A 20890-nucleotide genomic window follows, 5' to 3' on the forward strand; every position below is an offset into this window, starting at 1 on the left:
GCAGACCCGACAACCAAGAGTATCTAGAGCTCAACCCCCTCCGCAAACAGGGTCGACTTCGGGATTTTGAAATCTCACCAGGGAAATCTTGCCAGTAGGAGGTTGGATCACTTTCTTCCAGCACAACTGGTCGCACATCACCACAGACCAATGGGTACTCTCGATAACATCTCAAGGGTACCACCTGGACTTCCTCTCACTGTACCAAACTATACTCCACCCACCTCGTCTTGGACAGTAAACAATCAATCCACACTCTTACAAGAAGAATTATCCACCCTTCTGAGAGCCAGGGTCGTGGAACCAGTTCCCCTGGGATAAAGCAAAATTGCTTACCTTGTAATAGGTGTTATCCCAGGACAGCAGGTTGTAGTCCTCAGGAAACCCACCCGCCACCCCGCGGAGTTGGGTCCGATACGTTTTATTATTTTATTTTTGGCTAATGCTCATTGCTACAAACGAGACTGAAGGGAGACCCCTGTGGCTGAGAATATCATGGCATGCTCAGTGGGCTCAGAGTGCCAGTCATAAGTTTCTAGAAACTTTGACAGAAAGTTTTCCGGGATAGGGCTCTGTCAGTGACGTCGCCCATATGTGAGGACTGTATCCTGCTGTCCTGGGATAACACCTATTACAAGGTAAGCAATTTTGCTTTATATTGCAATACTATTTGGAATAAAAGTTGTATATCTTTTATCACAGAGCTATTTTCAAACCATGTTTTTCAACATCTCATCTTCTGCATTCCCTCATCAGTTGTTCTTGCTATGCATGGTCTTAACATATTACCTGCAAAGAATTTGGATAGTTACTATAGCAACATCCCAGTTTTATTTAAATTCATTAATGTAGTACTGAGTAAGTAGAAAAGGCATTTAAGAACTGTAAATACTAATATTTTCAGAAAAAAATACATATCAGAAGAAAAACAGGAATTAATGATTTTCTTTTCTTTTAACTACAAACTGAATTCCTTAAATTATTTGCAAATAAAAGTGCCTGAGTTTGGCAGCTGTCAGTTAAGTTGATAGCTGATTGAAAACTTGTGATGCAACTTTAACTTTTATTATTATTGAGAGTAAAATTAATATTGCATGTATAGTTACAGAAGGGAAACTATTTAAAATGTAATACAATACTTGATTCAAAATTGTTAGACAATATGGAATTATGCACCAATATGGGAAGTTACAAAATTCGTCTTTCAATAGAAGCATGTGTATCTTTTACCTGTGGACTTTTCACTAATTTTCAAAGTGAAATTACATATGTACTTCCATTTTCAAAATTCTTAGGAAAATTACATCCACACAATTAAAGCTACTAATGTGTGGTTAGTTTTCCTAAGCAAAATTACACGCATAATTTTGAAATTCAAAAGTGTATACATAAGTGCAAAGCCCTTCCTCAACCCTGCCCCTGGGAATGCATCCCCATACTAGGATAAAGTTATGCCTGTAATGTCAATGTAGTTTTGTACACACACAGGAAGAGCAAATTTCTAAAAGCCCATATTTATGGATAAAGCTGTTTTCCCCATGGAAATTACTTTTAAAATTACCCTCCCTGCACATAAAGTAGGTCTCTGTTAATACTCTCTATTGTTGATTGCTCATTGTTCAATACGATAATTGCTAAGTTCATCTGCACTCAGCAGCTACTGACTTCATAAAATATAGGTATTTTCCATTTGGAGTACTTAGCATTTTTTAAATTTATTTTTCTTTATGAGAAATGGCCTTTCCTGCTGTACTGCACTAATGTGATTAGGTTGATTTTTCTGAATTTAATAGCACACTGTACATAAAATAAGAAGGGAATGTTTTAGCCATGATACCATTATTTGCAGTGCCTTTAAATCATCATCATTCATGATTTTGCAAGGACAAGCAGAATGGTAGTCCTTACATATGGGTGACATCATCAGATAAAAGTTTCTAGAACGTTGAGCCTCATTGAGCATACTTAGTATGCATTATACCATGCATCCATGCAGGGACCCCTTCAGTCTTTTCTTTGGAGCCTGTCATTTTGCGGTCGTGTGAGAGCATCACTTTTACAACTTTTTGGGCCTACTTGGCCTATATTTGGAAAACTTAATTTTTGCGATAATTTTGTTCGCTGCCTCGCATAGTCAACATAGGGCCTCCCCCCTTCTTGGTTCTCCCTTTAGTGTCCTAGATAGGATTTTCAACTATTATCGATTAATTTTTTTTTGTATCGATACCTACAGTACTTAAATATAATTCACTTTGAAGTGGCTGAAAAGCATAATAAAAATCAAATAAATACTCCCGGGGTGGCGGAATGCTCGATTTTGATCCTGTGTCCCGTTTATTTCGTGATGACATGTCCACTTCAGGATTTAAGTGATGCCCCTGGTGCACAAGGACCATGTTATCACAGACTTCCATGATAGATCTGTTCTCTGCCTTGGAGCATCACATGACGCCCAGAGTTGAAGCAAATGCACCAAGATGGCCGTAAAGTAACGTAAGATGGAGTGTCTCTTCAGCCGGAGAAGACCGAGCCATTGACATCAAGGGACCTCTGAGCCACACTATTGGACACTGAGCCATCGACACCGGCAGGTCCGTCAGTTTCATCGACTGTTGGCTGGAAAGGATGCCTGAGACCAGCCGTTGTCGGGATCCTCCAGGTCAAGGATGATGGGATCCTGTCATCAACCTCAGCACTGAGAAAGAACCATGTCAAGCATTGACGGAAGCGGAAGAAGCATCGGCATTGATCCCTGTTGATGTATGGTGTCAGCCAAGGGTGATGCACCAGCTTCTGCTGTGATGCCCCTGAAGCAACCTCTGTGGTGAGGAGAGCCAGTCTTCTGATACCGCGGGTGCGTGTCAGCTCCATCGGTATCAATGCCAGCCACTGATCCTCCTTTTGGTTCAGAAGAGGATCTGATCACATCTCCATCCCAGCTTGTATTGGCATTGGTGGTGATCGAGGAGGAATTGGAAAGGTGTGTGCAGATTGCTGTTGATAGGGAGATGTATGGCATTGGCATTGCAGAGCTGATGACGCCAATGGTGACACAGTTGCTCCTCAAGCAGCTGCTGGAATCCCTGCATGTACTCATCAGCGTGTTAGTGACCCAGCCGGCATCGTTTCCTGGGGCAGCATCAATGCCCTGCAGGGTACTGCCACCTTCCCCTGCCAATCCAGTTGTTGGCCGGGGCCCCATCCCTGGTTAATGACAGTGTGGATGAGGGAACCTATAACCCCTGGGGGGATGACTTAGGTGTTTGACTATGCTTCTGATGGTCTTCTCTCAGATCTATCACCTCCAGAGGAGGGACGGAAGTCCCCACCAGAGAACCTCCTCTTCACAGGTTTTGTTCAGTTGATGGTGGAAGCTATCCCCTTTCAGTCTGTCTGAAGATACCAGGCACAAGATACTTGATATCCTCCAGTTCGTGGAACCTCCCAAGGAGATCGTGACAGTCCTAGTACACGAGATCCTTTTGAAATTACTGTTGAGGATGTGAGAATACCCCCTCACAGTGGCTCCCGTGAACAAAAAGGAGGAAGCAGTTTATCTTGTGCAGAAGGCTCTTGGATTCAACAAGCATCGGCTACCCCACCAGTCGGTGATAGTCGTATCAGTTCTCAAGAAGGCCAAGCATTCTCGGACCCATTCCTTGGTGCTCCCAGGGAAGGATCCCAGAGCAATGGACACTCTTGGTTGGAAGGTATTCCAAGGGGCTATGCTTTATTGCCCACATAGCTGCTTACCAGCTCTATATGAGCCAGTATGCTCGGGACATCTGGAAGCAGGTGCAGGATGTTGCCGAGCAACTACATAAGAACAGCAACAGCAAGACACATTCCTGTCGCTGGTGCATAAGGGCCTGGAGTGAGGAAAGCATGAAGTCCACTGGACCTGTGATGTTTTCAAAATGGCACTGAGGGTCTTTGCAGCGGGAATTGGTGCCCGCAGACTTGCATGGCTGCAGGCCTTGATCTCAGACCAGAGGTACAGGAGCAACTCACTGATATGCTGTGCACTGGAGGGAATCTCTTTGGAGATAAGGTCAAGGATGCGGTGGCACATGGGACTACCATGTGACACTTCAGCAGCTGTCTGCCAACACTCCAGATCCATCCTTCTCATCTAAGAGGTCAGCGAGATCAGGGCCGAGGAAGGCCTTTTTCCGCACAAGGAGGTACTGCTCTCCGCCCTCTTCTTCCTGTCAACATCAGAACTCTTGCAGTCATCCCAGGCAATAAAGAGCCCTGAAGCCCCAGCCAGCACCTCAGCCAGCTCCAGGGACGGGGTTTTGACTGGATCGTAGGAAACGTAGTCCAGTCGCCCATACCCAGGGCAATGGAGATGCCGGTCTGGGGGTACAAAGGTTGTGGTTCTTCGCAGACTGGTTGCCCAGTGTAACCTTAGACTAGTGGGTTCTATCCATTGTTCGCCAAGGGTACCAATTGAGCTTATTGGATACCCCTCCAAATTGCACCCCTGAACCCATTTTGGGGCCCAGTAGCACATCAGAAGGTAGGACTAACGGAGCTCTCCTCCTTAACGGCCATTCCACCAGGGCAAAGAGGGTGGGAATTTTACTCCCAGTACTTCCTGATACCAAAGAAAACAGGAGGACTCCATCCCATCCTAGATCTGAGGGCATTGAACAAATTCATCAAAAAAGAAAAGTTCAAGATGGTTTCCCTGGACACTCGATCCCCTTCTTGCAAACTGAGGACTGGCCATGCTCTCTTGATCTGAAGGACATACACACACATCGAGATCTTCCCAAATCACTGGAAGTACCTCAGATTTGTGGTGGGGAAACAGCATTTCCAGTATTGTGTGCTTCCGTTTGGTCTTGCTTTGGTCCCATGTGTCATTACAAAGTGTCTGGCTGTGGTTGCTGCGCACCTTCGCAGACTGGGAGTTCACGTTTTCCCATATCTGGGCGATCGGCTGCTCAAGAGCATCTCTCAGACGGGGGTTGATGGGTTCATGCGCTCAACCATCCAGGTGGTGGAGACACTAGGGTTTGTCATTAACTATCCCAAGTCCCATCTCAGCCCTTCACCTAAATTAGACTTTATTGGAGCCCTGCTAGATATGGCTCAGGCCAAGGCCTTCCTGCCTCGACAAAGGACCATCAACCTAATGACCATCGTGGCAGGGATTCAATGGAGCCAGCAGGTTTCAGCTTGCCACATGTTGAGGAATTTGGGCCACATGGCTGCAACAGTTTGTCACTCCCTTGGCATGTTTACACATGTGAAAGGCCCAATGGATCCTAAGGTCACAATGGTGTCAGACTACACAGAACTTTCTGATTTCATCCGAATCACCTCATTTCTGTTATTGTTTGTAAGGTTTTGGGTGGACCCTTGGACACTGTGGCAGATGACCATGCCCACGGGGGGAAGTCCCGTGAGGGGCCACAGGTCAGGCTCTGCTTTAGGACACACAACACAGAATTATCTTTGATTAAACAGAGTTGAGAAGCCACCAGAGGTGGCAGTAGTGAGTAGAGATGATGCCCGGCTGGGCTTGTAGTCCCTCAGGACACTGGAACAGCGATCCCTCAATAGCTGTGCTGTAGTGGAGAGAAACTGAGATAGTGAGTACAGTGGAGCATACACATGGTTCTGGTATAGTGCCTCGGTTGATTACTCACACAGCGGTTTCTCCCGGAAGGTAACCCAGAAGCTGGAAAAGAGGCAGGCCCTCGAGGAGCGAATACCTGGTTCCAGGGAACAGCTCTGAGAGAATATAGATGGTAACTCACTGATGGTGTAGGCAGCAGGTTCTTCAAGCAGAAGTGAAGCTCAGGCAGCGAGTCCGGGAGCATGGGCCCTCGAGGAGCAAGTACCGGTTCCAGACAGCGACCTGAAAGAAAATAGAGAGGCCCCCGAGGAGCAGGTACCCCAATAGAGTAAGTCCAATTAAGGAGAGGCAGAGTAGCTAGGTATGGAGAGCGAATCCCATCCGTAAGGAGTCCCTTGCTAACTCGAATAGCTAGCAAACAGAGTAGGCTTTTGTATCCGGGATGCGTGACGTCATCACAGGGGGACGCCCCTGAGGTTTGCACCAAAGAAGGAATAAGAAGCAGGGCTGCGCGGCGCGCGCGCGCCCTATGGCAGCTGATCAACATGGTGGGATGCAGCGCCCAAGCCGGACCGGGGACACCGGAGAGGACGGCAGGCAGACCCCACGGCAGCCAGACGTCCATCAACCGCGGGAGGAGTCGCCAAAGAGGTAAGGAGGGCGGAGTGGAGATATCAGGCAGCGACAGTCGTAACAATCTCTTTGGGACTGTTTGTCATAGTGGTGAATAATTTCAGATCTGGAACAGGATATCTCTTTTCAAAGTCCTCCTACCCATATTGTCTGCACCACGGATGAATCCACTCTGGATTGGGGAGCTCATGTAGGATGGGCTCAACACGCAGGGTCTGTGGTCTACCCAGGAACGTCTGTATCAGGTCAATTTCCTGGAGCTCTAATCAATCAAATATGCATTATGGGCTTTCAGAGATCGGCTGTCCAACAAAGTTATCCTAATCCAAACTGACAACCAAGTGGCAGTGTGATATGTCAACAAGCAGGGAGGTACGGGAACATAACTGTGCCAGGAAGCAGTCCAGATTTTGATCATGGGCCCTATTCCATGGGCTGGTGCTGAAGGCTATGTACCTGGCCGGAACGGAGAACATAACTGACAGACTGAGTCATGTCTTAAGACTCCATGAATTGTCTCTGGACCAAGGGGTCACGAATCGTATCTTCTGCCTCTGGGGAAGCCCAGTTGTGGATTTTTTCGCATTGCCTTAGTTCTGCTCCCTCTACAGGACATGCGGCAAACGGCCTCGGATGTCCTTGCTCGACATTGGGGTGAGGGTCTTCTGTACGCATATCCTCCAGCTCCACTGGTAGCAAAGACTCTCTTAGAGCTTTACAAGGACAAAGGGACTATGATCCTCATATTCCTCATTGGCTGGAGACAAATCTGTTTTCCACTCCTGCAGGAGTTGTTCATCCAGAAGCTGATCAGTCTGGGGACTTCCCCAGATCTCTTCACACAAAATCGAGGCAGTTTGCAATATCCCAATCTCCAGGCCCTGTCGCTCATAGCCTGAATGTTGAGAGGTTGATACTGAACCACTCGATCTTTCAGAGGATGTGTCTCTGGTCCTAGTGGCTTCCAGAAAGCCTTTCTCTAGAAAGTACTATGGACTGAATTGGAGGAGGTATTCCGTATGGTGTGAGCAGAAGGCCCTAGATCCTTTCTTCTGTTCCACACAAAATCTGCTTGATTACCTTCTACACCTATTGGAAGCTGGTTTGAAGACCAACTCTTATAGTTCCTCTTTGTGCAATTGGCGCATACCACCATGGTGTAGATGGTATGCCCATCTATGTACAGCCTATAGTTGTATGTTTCATGCGGGGCCTGCTTCAGTTGAAGCCTCCTGTAAGGCCTCCCACTGTGTCTTGGGACGTCAATGTGGTTTTAGCCCAGCTAATGAAAGCTCCCTTTGAGCTTCTGTGCTCCTGTGAGCTGAAGTACCTGACCTGGAAGGTCATATTTTTGGTGGTGGTCACTTCAGCATGCAGGGTCAGCAAGCTCCAGTCTTTAGTGATGTAGCCACCTTACACTGTTTTTCCATGATAGGGCGGTCTTGCGTGCACATCCTAAGATTCTGCCTAAGGTGGTGTCGGACTTCGTCTTAACCAGTCCATCATCCTGCCAACATTCTTTCTTTCCCAGGCCTCATTTGCACCAAAGCAACAAGCCCTGCACAGTTGAAAAAGAGCCTTAGCCTTCTATCTGGAGTGGACAGAAGCCCATAGTCAGTCCACCCAATTTTTTGTTTCTTTTGATAGGAATAATTTGGGCATCACTGTTGCCAAACACACTTTTTAATTGCCTAGCAGACTGCATCTGCTTCTGTTAATCCCAGGTGAGATTGCATCTTGGGCCATGTCAATGCTCATTCACATCAGCATCGATGGCCCATTTGCAAGTAATTCCCATGGAGGAAATCTGCAGAGCTGAGACGTGGAGTTCTCTGCACACATTCACCTCACATAATTGTTTGAATAAAGATGGTCGACGCGACAGTAGGTTTGGCCAGTCTGTCCTTCAGAACTTGTTTGAGGTGTAGAACCCAACTGTGTTCCTGCCTAAGGCTCATTATTTGTGTTTAGGCTGGCCCCCCCGCTCCCGTTATCAACAAAATCAGTTGTACCCATTGGCACCTATTTTGGGTGATTTCTTGGTCTCTCTTTTTCGTTGGGGTACAGCCTGTAGCTAGGAATTCACCCATGTGTGAAGACTACTATCCTGCTTGTCCTCAGAGAAAGCAGAGTTGCTTACCTTGTAACAGATATTCTGAGGACAGCAGGATGTTAGTCCTCATGAAACTTGCCTGCCACCTGTGGAGTTTGGTTTTTCACTATGTGGGTTTCTTCTCCTTTTTTATTTTATCTTTGAATTCTGTATTATAAGACTGAAGGGGACCCCGCATGAACATGTGGTAAGATACATGCTCAATGAGGCTCAGTCAAAGTTCTAGAAACTTTTACAGTTTTCCATGCAGGCAGTATCCAATGATGTTACTCATGTCTGAGGACTAACATCCTACTGTCCTCTGAACAGTTGTTACAGGTAAGCAACTCTCCTTTATCTGTTAACTGCTAATTGTTATGAAATGTTTATAAATAGATTTTCCAAAGAAGATTAATGTTCAGATCTATAACTTATTTTCAGAGAGACCAATATCATCAGCATATGGAATAATGGTAAAGGCATTCCAGTAGTGGAGCACAAAGTGGAAAAAGTGTTTGTTCCTGCACTAATCTTTGGGCAACTGCTAACCTCCAGCAACTATGATGATGAAGAGAAGAAGGTTACAGGCAAGCAATTTGCATTATGTTGACTTTGACTCATTTTTTTGTTCTCCAGATAGCTATTTATATGTTGCTTATTTATGTATTTAATTTTCCATCAATAAGCAGGCTGAATTGGCCATTACATTTGGGTGATGATATCTGGCAGCACTAAATGGACTTGTCTATCCAAGCTAGTAGGGCTTTGAACTATCCTGAGCATGTGCGGGCATTTCCATCCAGGCAGTACTTCATAAGCCTTCTCAGGCATTTTTTGTCTGAACACAAGCACAGATGTCTACTCAGTCTCTCCTCAGATTTATTTTTCTCTAATCTTTTGAAATTTGATATTTTCTTCCTCAGTATATTCTTATAGTTGTCTCACTGCCTCTGTAGCACCCACAACAGTGCTTTTCAGTGCTAAAAAAAAAAAAAAAGGAACGAAACTTATCACAGGCCTTGCCGCCTCAAAATGTCAGGCCAGAAGAAAAAAATCAACAGCAATTTTAAAAATTGCATCCATGAGCATGAGCAGCATTATCAGTGCCTTGGGTGGGAATGTAACCAAGCAAGATGCTACATCAGTGGACAGATGTCTCTGTGCTCCCAGTGCTTCAGGGCGATTTGAATTAAGCTGTGAAGATATCTTTGGAGTGATAGCATATCCTCCTCTTCCAATATTGCAGTGCCATCTGTTTCCCTGGGAAAGGCATTGAGCAGGAGCTCCTCAGAGTCCCCATTGGCTGATGCTATGGGGTAGAGTATTATCAGGTTCTCTGCATCAAAGAAGTGGCATCATTCGCTAGTGGCATCAGAGCCTGTGTCAAAGAAACACAAGCACAACGAGCGTGGTGACTGGTACCAGTATAGTTGAAAGGGCCATCATTGGTGTGCCTGATGCGTGAACCATTGATGCATCAACGCTCAATGCACTGATGTGCCTGCCTCATGGTGCAACAATGCACTCGATGAATGATGTATTGAATACCACAGTATCTGTGAACTGTGCTACACTGATACATCTTGAAGCCTCCACACACTGACTGGACAGTGCATCGGGTGCTTCGAAGCATAACCCCACGATACACAATGCAAGAACACATGACTCAATCCTAATGCAGTCGACGCTCAGTTCGAGGCAACATCCTTGATCTGAGCTGGCTTCTTTGATGCACCTCACTTAAGACCCTTTAACGCAGTCGACGTCATGTTCTTCCAAAGCATCCAAGCACTCCAGTCCAACAAAGCTAACTGTGCATCAGGAACATCACCTGGCCCATCAGACTGCTCTAACACAACTTTTTGTAGCCCATCCTAGATCATCAGCAGAAGGGGTTATGTTACTCCTGCTCCCTCTGATAATGAGAACTCTCACTCCATCAAGGATGCTATCGGAGAGTCACTTGGAAACACCAGGTATGTTCCATAGTTCCTCTCGCCTCCAATAAACCATCTATTCAGATGGAGGAAATTATCCTTTATTTATTTATAAGAGGTTTATATACTGCTTTTTCAGTGAAAATCTGTCAAAATAGTTTACATCTATCAATACACATAATTAAAATAACATAATAATGCATACCATAAACACTAAAATAAAATAAAAATAAGATAAAACAAAATCATAGTCATTAATCTAGTAAAGACAGAGGAAAACGTTATGATGAACAAACAGCCAGTGCCATGAAAAACTATCTTCCAAGCATCAGAGAGCGATCCAAAAGACTTTGAGAAGAGATGTGTGTAAGTTTTTTTTTTTGTTTTTTTTTTTTTTTAAATTCATTGTGCGATGGAATTTGCCTTAGGTGGTGTGGGATAGAGTTCCAGAGCGAGGGGCCTGCAACTGAAAAAGCGTGTCTTCATGTGATGTCGAGTCTAGCCAAGCGAACTGATGGTATTTCAAGAAGATTTTTATGTAAAGAACGTAACTGCCTATTTGGTTGATAGATATGGAGGAGCGAATAGAGCCAAGTAAAGTAGTCTTTGTAAATTAAGTTATGTATAATGGATAAAACTTTATATTGCATTCTGTAGTGAACCGGTAGTCAATGTACAGATTGTAAAATTGGAGTTATGTATTCTTTTCTTGATGAACCAGTTAGAATGCGAGCAGCAGTGTTTTGTATTAATTGTAAAGGACGAAGTACATTTTCATGTAGGTCAAGATAGAGGGCATTACAGTAATCTATATGTGTGAGAATGAGAGATTGTAGAACAGTGCAAAATTCGTTAGCAAATAGTTAAAGGCGAAGGCGTTTTAACAAGTGAAGTTTGAAAAAGAAATTTCTGACAGTGGTAAAGAGATGGTGAGACATAGATAAGCTTGAGGCTAAGATTACACCAAGGTAAACAAAAACATCTTACTTTCCTAAATTAAAACACAAATGTAATTCATTATTACTCTAAGCCATATCCTGTTCAATACAACCTTGAGAGATGTGATGGTTATCAGAATTTAAGGGAGATTATTAGGTTAAATATTCCATTAATCAAAAAGGGCTTAATACAGAAACTGGATATATTTCACTTATTAGACACTGGGGATGAGGTCGTGATCTTCCGTTGTTCTAAAAAGTGTTTCAAATGATCTGGAACAAAGAAAATAAAGGCTTCGTCTTGCTTTGATATCAAACATTTGCAAGGGAATCTTAAAACAAAAGAAAACCCCAAAGCAATAGCCTCTTGACGGAAACCCAGAAAGGATTTCCGTCTTTGTTGAGTCGTTGCAGCTAAATCTGGAAATACCTTGATATCTTTACCAAGATAGCTGACAGGGAATTTGGCAAAATATTTTTTCATAATACAATTTATATCATTAATAGATGAAAAATTTGCCAACAGAGTACCCCTATCAATAAAGAATTAAAAAAAAAAAAGATTACACCAAGGTTCCGGGCTTTGGATACCATTGGAGTATGTTAAGTCATCTAGAAGTAGATGAGATGGGGCACTACAAGCAGAATATGGGGTATGGTTGAGAGGTGAAGAATTTGTTTTTGATGTATTTTTAATTTGAGGCGATTATGGGATAACTATTTGTTAATAGTTTTAATATATAGACATATGGTAGAAAGAGTAATGGACCATGATGTAGAATAAGATACAAAAAACTGAATGTTGTCATTTAAATTGAATACTAAGACTATTGAGGAGGTGGCATAGTGGTATTAGATAGATGTTAAATAAAATAGCGGAAAGTGATGAACCTTGAGGAACACCAGACTGTGGGGAATACCATTTAGATGAATAAGGACTGATATTGATCTGATGTGGACGGTACAAAAGGTATGTACGAAATCAATTTAAAATGGTGTCCGTCAAGCCAGTGGACTGCAATTGATGGAGGAGGATTTGATGGTCTAGAGTGTCAAAAGCAGCTGAGATGTCTATAAGCACTAGGATATAGTTGGTGTTAGCATCAAAACCTCATATTAAGGTGTCAAAAGAGGAAAGTAGTAATGTCTCAGTGCTATGGCCTTTGCGAAATCCAAGTTGATTTGAGTGAAGGAGAGCATTTTCTGATTGATAATCAGAGTTGATGTAGGACTACAGATTCAAGAATTTTTTCCAGAGAAATTTATTTATTTATTTATTTATTTATTTATTTAGAGTTTTTCTATACCGGCATTCACGATGAGAATCGCATCATGCCAGTTTACAATTAACAAGAGGTGAAGGAACATAACAAATAAAAAGAAACTTTAACAGGTGCTCAAAAAAGATTGCAGTTACAATAAAACAAGGGAATTACACAACTTGGAGGAGTGAAAAGGAGATAGGAATTTAACAGGGAGAGTAAATTTACCAATTAATGGTGTGAACCAAGTTATGGAGTTTGCAAAGTTATTGAATTACCATGTAGGGGTACAGTTATTAATTACCCTCTTAAGAAAAATTCTGAGCGTCAGTTAGTGGTGAATGAGAAATGAGAGATGCAAAGGGGCAGAGATTGGCAACACTTGTAATGCTCTCTCTTTTTTTTTTTTTTTTTTGGGATAGGGCGGATAGAGGTTTTCTTAAGCGAATCTGGGAAGATGCCGGAAACCAGAGATTGATTTACAAGTTGATATAAGAATGGGCTTATGAGGTCACCTAAAGCTTTTAGTAGATGACCGGAACAAGGATTGAAAGGGGATGAAAAAATTTTGGTTTTCTGTAGTATGTGTGAAATGGATGAAGCGCCTACATGTGAAAAATGTGACCAGGTGCAAGCTGGGAGGGGTTGATGTAACTGATGATTTGGAGGCTGCTGATAATTTTTTAGATTTTATCTTGAAAATAAATGGCTATACAATTGCAGAAGACATCAATAACAGAATGATCAGTATGAGAGATGGTCATTAGAGACCTCACAGTATTAAAAAGAACAGATGGATTACTATTGGCAGCTGTTATTTTTAGTGAATAGAAGGGGTTTTTTTTAAGCGATGTCAATTTCTTTCTTGTATTTTCTCAAACAGAAATAGGAGTTTTTGGCCACAGTAGTATGATGTTTTCTCCAAAAATGTTCTAGACTCCTTAGGGTGGTTGTCAAGGTTCGTAAGGATGCAGAATACCAGGGGCATTACGTTTAGATTTTACAGTGTGAGGAACTATGGAAACTGTGGTGTTAAGGGTATTACTGATTGCGGAGTTCCATAAGGATACAGTGTTATTAATGTCAGAAGTGAAGGTTGAGAGCATATTCAGTAGAAAGGCTTCAATGAAAGCTTCTGTAGTTATTTTTTTCCTTCTAAAGATGGTCATTTTATTTTTGTCTGGGTTAAGTTGTGGAAGGAAGCAGTTAGTGGCAACAGGTGAATAAGAAAATGATCAGACCATGGAATAGGGCATGTAGAGAGTGCAGATGGCGGTATGGAAATAAAGTTTGGATTGACAAAGACAAGGTCAAAGGTATGGCCATGTTTATGGGTGGGGGCATTAATAAGTTGTTTCCAGCTAAGCCCTCCCATGGCATCGAGAAAAGAGAGAGCCAGAGGATAAGGATTTGAAGGGTCAAGATGAATATTAAAATCACAAGTAATTTTGGTTTTCGAGAGGTCAACTGTAAGTTTGATATAGCTTTGAGTAAGGGAGATGGGTCATGATGCAAAAGACCTGGAGGGCAGTAGGTAATCCCGAAGTTTGCAGTGGATGTTGTAATAAGTAGAATTTCATATGGGTGAATCAGATGTAGTAGGTTTTGTGAGAGGGAAGACAGTGCTAGAAGTCCTCTGCTGCAGCCTGAAGGCCTGGATTCATAGAAAGAAATATAGTCTGAAGGATGAAATGAGAGCATGAGAATCAGCCAAGTTTCTGTAATCAAAATATTGTCAGGATTATGTTCAGTTAGCAATTCATAAACCGTGTTTTCCCTTAATGACTGAGCATTACAAATTAACATAGAGGGAGTAGAACTGCTATAGAGGCAACAATAGTAGGTACAATGGAGTTAAAAGAGCTTCTGTCAGAAACATTTGATTTTCGGTACAGATTACTGAGACATCCATATCTACCTTGTCCTGCAATTGTAGGGTTCTCACAGGAGAAGAGGATGGTAGTCCTCACATATGGGTGACATCACAGGATGGAGCCCAGTCACGGAACACTTTTGTCAAAGTTTCTAGAACTTTGACTGGCACCTACTGGGCATGCCCAGCATGGCACTAAACCTGCAGCCAGCAGGGGTCCCCCTTCAGTTTTCTTTAATCCGTGCAGCAGTAGCCACGCGGGTTAAGGAGCTCTCAGAGATTCCTGACAGGAATTTTCCTCACGGAATTACTGCAAACTTTCATACCCCACAGGGGTCCCCCTCTTGAATTTTTGCTTCCACAGTACTCCGGTAAATTTTTTTACCCGATTCCAGTCTATTCCTGTTTTGAAATGACTCCCTTATTTGGAGGGGAGTATTACTAAAACTAATGATGTTTTAAATGCCGTTATCTTGGTATACTCCTTCTTTCCCCGCTCAGTAGCTAGGCCTTGAAGTGTCAAGTTTCTACGCAACAAGTTTTTACGCAACCTGCTTCTGCCTGTCACCCAAGGACTGTTTTGTTTGCTCATAATGACAAATCACATTCTTTCACTTGTGCAAAGCTGTTTCATTAATTTCATTATTTAACTATTTAATCCAGGTTATTCTCATTCCCCTCTTGAAGAATTAACACTACTAATTCTTCACACCACATGGCCCATATCTGGCATTACCTATCCTAGTGGTGGGCTAACCAAGTCTTATACAAAGAAATCAAGATAGTGGAAACAGGAAGAATGAGATTGTGTTTCCTTATGGGAGTAAACATAGCATTGTTTTAAATTTGCATTACCCTCTTTTAGGCTGTTAAATGCAGGTACATTTCCCTCACGCATCTCTGATATTACACATTCTCTGCCCACTCAGTAACTTTTTGACTTTCTTGGCATTTTTCTCATCTTCACATTTACTCTGCATTCCCATGCTATTCAGGCCTTCTTGGTCCAGGTATTTGTTAACACATGAGGTAGTTTTTCCTTTTTAAGCAGCAATTAACAAATAACCTATATTTTCATTATTTCCTCTTAATGATTGGGGACAATCATCACACTCAGGGCCATGTAACTGGCTTAGGTTGTCCAGCATAACCCATCCTAGTGATTGGCTATCTAGAGCTTACCTGTCCTTGTAAACATGATTCATCCTGAGGAGATCTCTTTCCAGGACTGCTGCATTCATAGAGGTTCTGTGTCATACTTGACCTCTAGCATAGAGGTTCTGTGTCATACTTGACCTCTAATGTTGACTGTATTCATGGTGATAGAAGATGTTGTTTTAGGCCATAAAAACAATAAACAGGTTGACAAACACATTCACACTGCTTTCACACTCAAAAGCAAAGGATCAAAGCAACTACAAGAAACCACTGCAATCTCACCTAGAAATGCAAGCCATTTTAACAGTTTTATCTACCAGTTAGTCCAAATTCAGAATTATTATCAATAGAAACACAACCTTGACCTTTTAAAATAGCACATACTTCACTTAGGGATATCAACAATCATTTGTACATATGGCTGTGACAATTCATCAATAGTTCCGTTAAAAATATTCTCAGAGCTTGTAAGCACTGCACTGCTTGCACTATAAATTAACAAAAACAAATCCTTGTAACTAATGAAATGACACCTGTAATTGCTAATAGTGTGGTGGTGTTAAGATTTAGGAATTCTAATGACTGTTGCAATTCTCTCTTTAACCTGTAACCGGAAGTAAGTAAATAAACATTTGGAACTACAGACAAATTTAGATAATGTGTGTGTATGGAAAAACATTTTCATTGAAACAAGTGACAGCTCACTCTGTAGGAAAGTGTTCAGCATGCTATGTGTTCAAATGCAAATTAATGTACTTCGTAGGGCTACTAAACCATCAGTGTGAGTCTTTGTACAGGAAAGTGAAGAAATTCAAGAAAATAATAATAATGAAAAAGAATGATATAGTCCCCTCTGGAACCTTAAATGTGATCAGACTAGCTTTAAAATGCTGCAAAACTCTTGGAATGTAGGGACTAATAAAACTGCATTAACTCAAACTGTATCATCAACTTGAAAATCCAAACAATGGCATCTGCAAAAAGGCATATTGACCAGGTATATATGACAATCAATTCTCACATGTCAGATAAAAGTACATTGATTCATACAATCAAGAAAAACTGCATCTGGGTGGGCCTGAGCCTATAGCTAGAGCCCACCCTTAACCGACGGGCCGCCCCTTCCCCAACGAGGACGGCGGCCCGACAAGGGGGGGGGGGAGGAGAGACGTGCGGTGGCACCGGCATGCGAGCGGGCTATTGCCTGCCCCCCCCACACGCGCAAGCACAATGACGTGGCACTAGGCCACGCCCCCGGCGCCAGCGCTCAGGGGGAGCATCGGTGATGCGGGCCGATGACATCACCGGCCCTTTAAAGGGCCGCGGCAGAGGCCAAAGACCCCCTTTTGCCTCAGCACGCGCAGAAATATCACGGGGAGCGGGTGAGGCTCCCAGGCTGAGCCTTTTGCCCCAGCGCACGCAGGAAAACCTAGTTCCAGGCTGGCAGGATCGCGGTAAGGGCAAAAGAAGGGGGCAGGTTAAGGGGATAGTCGGCGGTGGCCTAGGGAGGGTGGCCAGCCCGATCGCGGGGGTTGTCCCGATCATGAGGGTTGTCCCGATCGCATCGGGATGGGATGCAAGGGAGGGGGAAGGTAGTGATCCAGGGCCATGGAGGTGTGGCAGGGTTGCCATCTTCCAAGAAATTCGGAAATAGTACTCCCTTTCCTCTGAGAGAGTGAAATTCAACACGGAGCACATGGCTCCTGCTCCTGGCTTTGGGAGCTGGGCAGGGTCGGGCTAATAGTTTCATGCAGCTAATCCCTGTATATATATTACCTGACTTTGTACAACGGCGCTTATCTGCAGATATTTGGACACAAGGATATGACACAGAATTTAGTTAGAGCAAATATAAATTTAATATTTCATATCCTTGGGAGATACTGCCAGGCTTTCAACAAAGGGAAAAGCACTTCAGCTTGTCTCTGCATTTGTTAGTCAGGACTAAGTTTTTATAGATAAAAACCATCCAGAGACTGTATAAAGTATCAGGTACCACTTGTGTCCTATCCAATCAGGCAAACTGTATCTATGCTTCCCTGATACCATCTCCCACCTTAAGATCCAATTAGGCCTAAGAAGGGCCCACATGTCTATTGAGTACTGTCAATCTTCTGTTAGTTCGTCCTGTCAATATATCAATCATTGTAGTAGGTCTGTGTTCTTTCGCTGGTTCCAGGCCTTTGATCAGAGTCCTGGCCTCTTTCAGTTGAGATAGGAATCTATGAGAACAAAGCTTGGAATGTGGCTCAGCCATCTGCCATGATAACCTCATAACCTTTAATTATAGGCTTTGCAGAGCCTACAGGTCTTCCAGATATCTTCCAAATTCTTGAGTCTGAGGTCAGTTAAAGGTTCACTGCATGCCAGCAGGTTCAGTTAAATCAGAAGAGCAAAGGCTTCTGGGATAAGCTGAGTGAACCAAAGTCCTGAACCAAAGCCTTCATACATCATTTCCCTCTTGTGCCATGTCAAATGGCAACAGTGGCACACCAAAGCAGCATCACCGATGACAGCAGACAGTCTAGGGCAAGGCCTATAAGTGTGTTCTAGCCACTAACCTTTGGTTTGTGTTGGGTGTGTGTCAAGCATGTGTCCCTCTAGATCCCTAAATTAGGTACGTGATACTTACAGAGTCAAACAGTCTTCAAATAGCAAATGACAGCATTAAGGGTGAAGGTACAATAAAAGTCAGCCATCTCTATAGTTGAACTGCAAATACCACAATTATCATAACATTAGTTTTAAGCTTCAGTTTACATTACATAAGTATCAGAAGAACAATGTAAAAACTAACACTGACAGAAGGAAGAAATCATTCTTAGAGAGTACAGAGAAAGAAATGAAAGGCAGTCCATGATAGTGGACAAAGAAGAAAAAAACAGACTAGCAGGATGTAAAAAATGTTTTAACTCACAGGCAGTGTTTATACTGCTGGGGCCAAGATAAGGAGAAAAGAACAATAAGCAGTTAGTATGTAAAAAGATATAATAATAGAATAGTTGCAGATCCCTATGACAGTGCTCATCATGTATAAGGGGTGTATTTGTTTCAAGGAGAACAATCTCATAATAAGCATCAAAAGCCCCACTACCAAGAAATATTTGTGAGCGGGAGTAAACAGACTTTAGGTAAAATCTAATAGATTAGTATGTATTTAACATATGCTGGTGTGGAAGAGAAATATATATATGATATCCCTCTTGAACCATGGATTATCATATTTGAATCACACTGAGACATATCACCTTCTACGTGATCAAAGCAGCTTTCATAGATAAAGATAAAAAAAACATAATACATATTCATTTAGCTGATTCAGCATAGAAATGCATATAAGTATTAGAAATTCCAAGACTAGACTTGAACACCTAAGTACTGGCAGAGAACAAAAGAACCTAGATTCTGCATAAAGTCACTCCCATAGAACAAAGAAAAAACATAAAGATCAGGTATATATGATAAGCATGTCAGTCCATATAGTATATGATGAGTCTATGTCGAAGGATAATTTCTGCAATCAGTGCATATACAGTTCTTTTAGTAGGATTCAGTTCTGATGGCAGAGCAGAATCTCTTAGCTCCTTACTATGTGGGATACATATGGAACGAATTAAAGCCTAAATAAAAGCAGAAGAAATCAAATTGATCAAATTAATCAATAAGGAAATTCCACATTTCATGGACTCCCAGTATCTAATTTGCATAATAATCTCACATTAGTTCAAAACATCATGCAATGGTCCAAACCACAAACATAAATACTCAGACATTACATTAAAACATATATTTTACAGAACTGACTACATAATGCATGCATTCATTCATTCTTCATTCCCAGTATCACACATTTAACACATGAGACAATTGACAAACTTTTGAGCTCAAAAATTAAAAAAAAAAAAAGTACTTTAAAAAGATTTAAAAGAATTGGATCGATCCATAAATTCCTGTTTTCAAACTAAACAGATCAATTCATTAAAATGGAGGCTCTCTGTGTTTTTTTTCTGTCTATCCATCTTCCTACACTGCTACTCGAGCCACAAGTTTTAAACCTGACCACTAGTAGTTTACTCCATGGGAATTCTGAAACAAGGAAAAAAAACAATACATCCCTTTCCAATGATAAATTAAATCTAATTATGAATGACTAAAAATACACAGTTTCACGCTTTCTTTCTTACCAAATGAAAATCTGGAATTTCTCAGAAATGAAACACAACTCACATTGTGCTAAAATCTCTTCACAATAAACTCCCATTAATAACACAGTTCTACAAACTTAAATGAAACTATGAGCATCATGATGACTATGAACATAAGATTCCTTTGTCTGTTTAAGGAACTGCAGCAATTGAGTCAAATGTCCCTTCATACTATCCTGCCAGCATTTTTTTTTCTTTCTTTTCTTGCTCCTACTGCTCCGGTAAAACAAATGTCCAGAATTAAGTTTAACTGCAATCGCTAAACTGTTTTGGCAAGGAAACATTTTACACAAAATCTTAACCTATATAAATAGATTCACACAGACAAAGAAAATAGGCACCACATATGTTTATAATTATTAAGCAACTGAAGCAAAAAGGAACACAGAAATCTAATGAGCATGTTAGCCTGCTTTAGAACAATAAAGCCGTTGTCACCTTCCTGTAAAAAAAACCAAACGACCAAACTTTTCCTCATCAAACTAATTATAACTTTCAAACTTGCCCCCTGTGAGGATATTCACATGCAAACAACTTTGAAATTTCCTTAATATTACGTGGCTTAGCCTCTAAAACTAACTCTAAAGGAGTTTTCATATTGTCCACTAGATGGCACCCCTACAGCACAATACACCCATTAAACCTGAACTATAACCTAAAAATTAAAAATTTATTCTGACCCCTCTCCTTCCTTTCTTTTTTTTTTTTCTTTGTAAAAATTAAAGAGAGCTTCAGAATAGGGAAGAATAAATGGAATCCCAAGATGTTAAACTCAAAAGAATTGAATTAGCATCAGTCCATCTTCGGGAACCAATTAGAACACAAAGATGTATAGCTCGGTCAAAAAAGACCGAAGGGAAAAAAAACAAAGATAGAAACAGAATCCCTAAAACACAATATCTGATATGAGATTTAACACACAATCACTATACACTGTACATGTGCACACAAACAAGCAATAATGGAAAATATATATAATAATAATAATAAAAAAATATACTCACAAATTAATAAAGATCAATTTACATACTTACACAACAGGATCCAGCAAACGCATAACACCAGGGCAGCGTAAAAAACTTCTTTAAGCCTCGTCTCTGAGCTCAAATGTCTTCCGGGAACTACTAAGCCAGCAAGGCTCCTCCAGACGACTTAAGTCTGGGTACACTTCCTTCGAACTTAAAACCAAATTAAATGTCCGA

General features: G+C 41.9%; 1 protein-coding gene across 1 annotated transcript in view; it reads left to right on the forward strand.

The window, feature by feature from the left end:
• TOP2B (DNA topoisomerase II beta) overlaps positions 1-20890 on the forward strand; it is a 777593-nt gene that overhangs the window by 214792 nt on the left and 541911 nt on the right. Inside the window, 1 exon segment of the mRNA XM_029589448.1 lies at positions 8757-8902. Coding sequence (XP_029445308.1) covers positions 8757-8902 — 146 coding nt within the window.

This window comes from Rhinatrema bivittatum, chromosome 2 (assembly GCF_901001135.1).
Source record: "Rhinatrema bivittatum chromosome 2, aRhiBiv1.1, whole genome shotgun sequence".
In the NCBI taxonomy this organism is placed as follows: domain Eukaryota; kingdom Metazoa; phylum Chordata; class Amphibia; order Gymnophiona; family Rhinatrematidae; genus Rhinatrema; species Rhinatrema bivittatum.